Below are 662 nucleotides of genomic sequence, written 5' to 3'. Positions count from 1 at the left end.
AGGCTTGATGACGGATTTGTTGTGGTCTGACCCTTCGCCCATTCCCGGGCGATCGCCGTCGAAGCGAGGCGTCGCCTGTCAGTTCGGGCCTGACATCACTGCATCATTTCTCAAACAAAATAATTTGAAGCTCGTCATCCGCTCCCACGAGATGAAGGACGAAGGCTACGAAGTGGAACACAATGGCAAGCTGGTGAGCCCCCACATCTATCGGACAACTCTCGCTGACGCACAGGGGGACCCACGTGCGGCTGCTGCACGTAGAGGCGGGCTGCATAGCAGCAGCAACATCGGTAGCTGGGCAGAGATAGATTTGATGGAAGGCACACACATATACAGAAAGACAGGCGGTAGACGAGAGAAACGGCGGGGCAAGGCAGCTGCAGCAGCAAAGGTAAAGTGGCAGTGACAGCATTGGAGGAAGCGTCCCTGCGGCAGCTTCTTGTCTCGTGGGGGGCGCATGCAGCAGAAATTCGGTCACTTCAGCCGTGTGTCGAGCAGCCCTGCATGTGCAGCGCAGCAATACTAAGAGAGGCGCGGCAGGGGGAGCAAGTCGCCCTCCCTACGGGTGAAAAATGTGCCACCACGGAGAAGAAAACGGGTTCACAGAAGCAGCAAAGTCTTTCCGCAGCAGCAAGAGGGAGAACCAGCCCGTGAGCGTT

At 57.3% G+C, this 662-nt stretch overlaps 1 protein-coding gene across 1 annotated transcript in view; it reads left to right on the top strand.

Annotated features, from left to right (window-relative positions):
- Positions 1 to 7: 7 nt before the first annotated feature.
- LOC114485878 (uncharacterized) overlaps positions 8 to 662 on the top strand; it is a gene marked incomplete at its 3' end in the record, with an annotated part of 1,919 nt that continues 1,264 nt past the window's right edge. Inside the window, exon 1 of the mRNA XM_028487682.1 lies at positions 8 to 193. Within this exon, the coding sequence (XP_028343483.1) occupies positions 8 to 193 (186 nt within the window). The remainder of the gene's footprint in view (positions 194 to 662) is intronic.

Source organism: Physeter macrocephalus, unplaced genomic scaffold, assembly GCF_002837175.3.
Source record: "Physeter macrocephalus isolate SW-GA unplaced genomic scaffold, ASM283717v5 random_7770, whole genome shotgun sequence".
Taxonomy (NCBI): domain Eukaryota; kingdom Metazoa; phylum Chordata; class Mammalia; order Artiodactyla; family Physeteridae; genus Physeter; species Physeter macrocephalus.
Note: the sequence above shows the minus strand (reverse complement) of the source record. Positions and strands in the feature narration are given on the sequence as shown.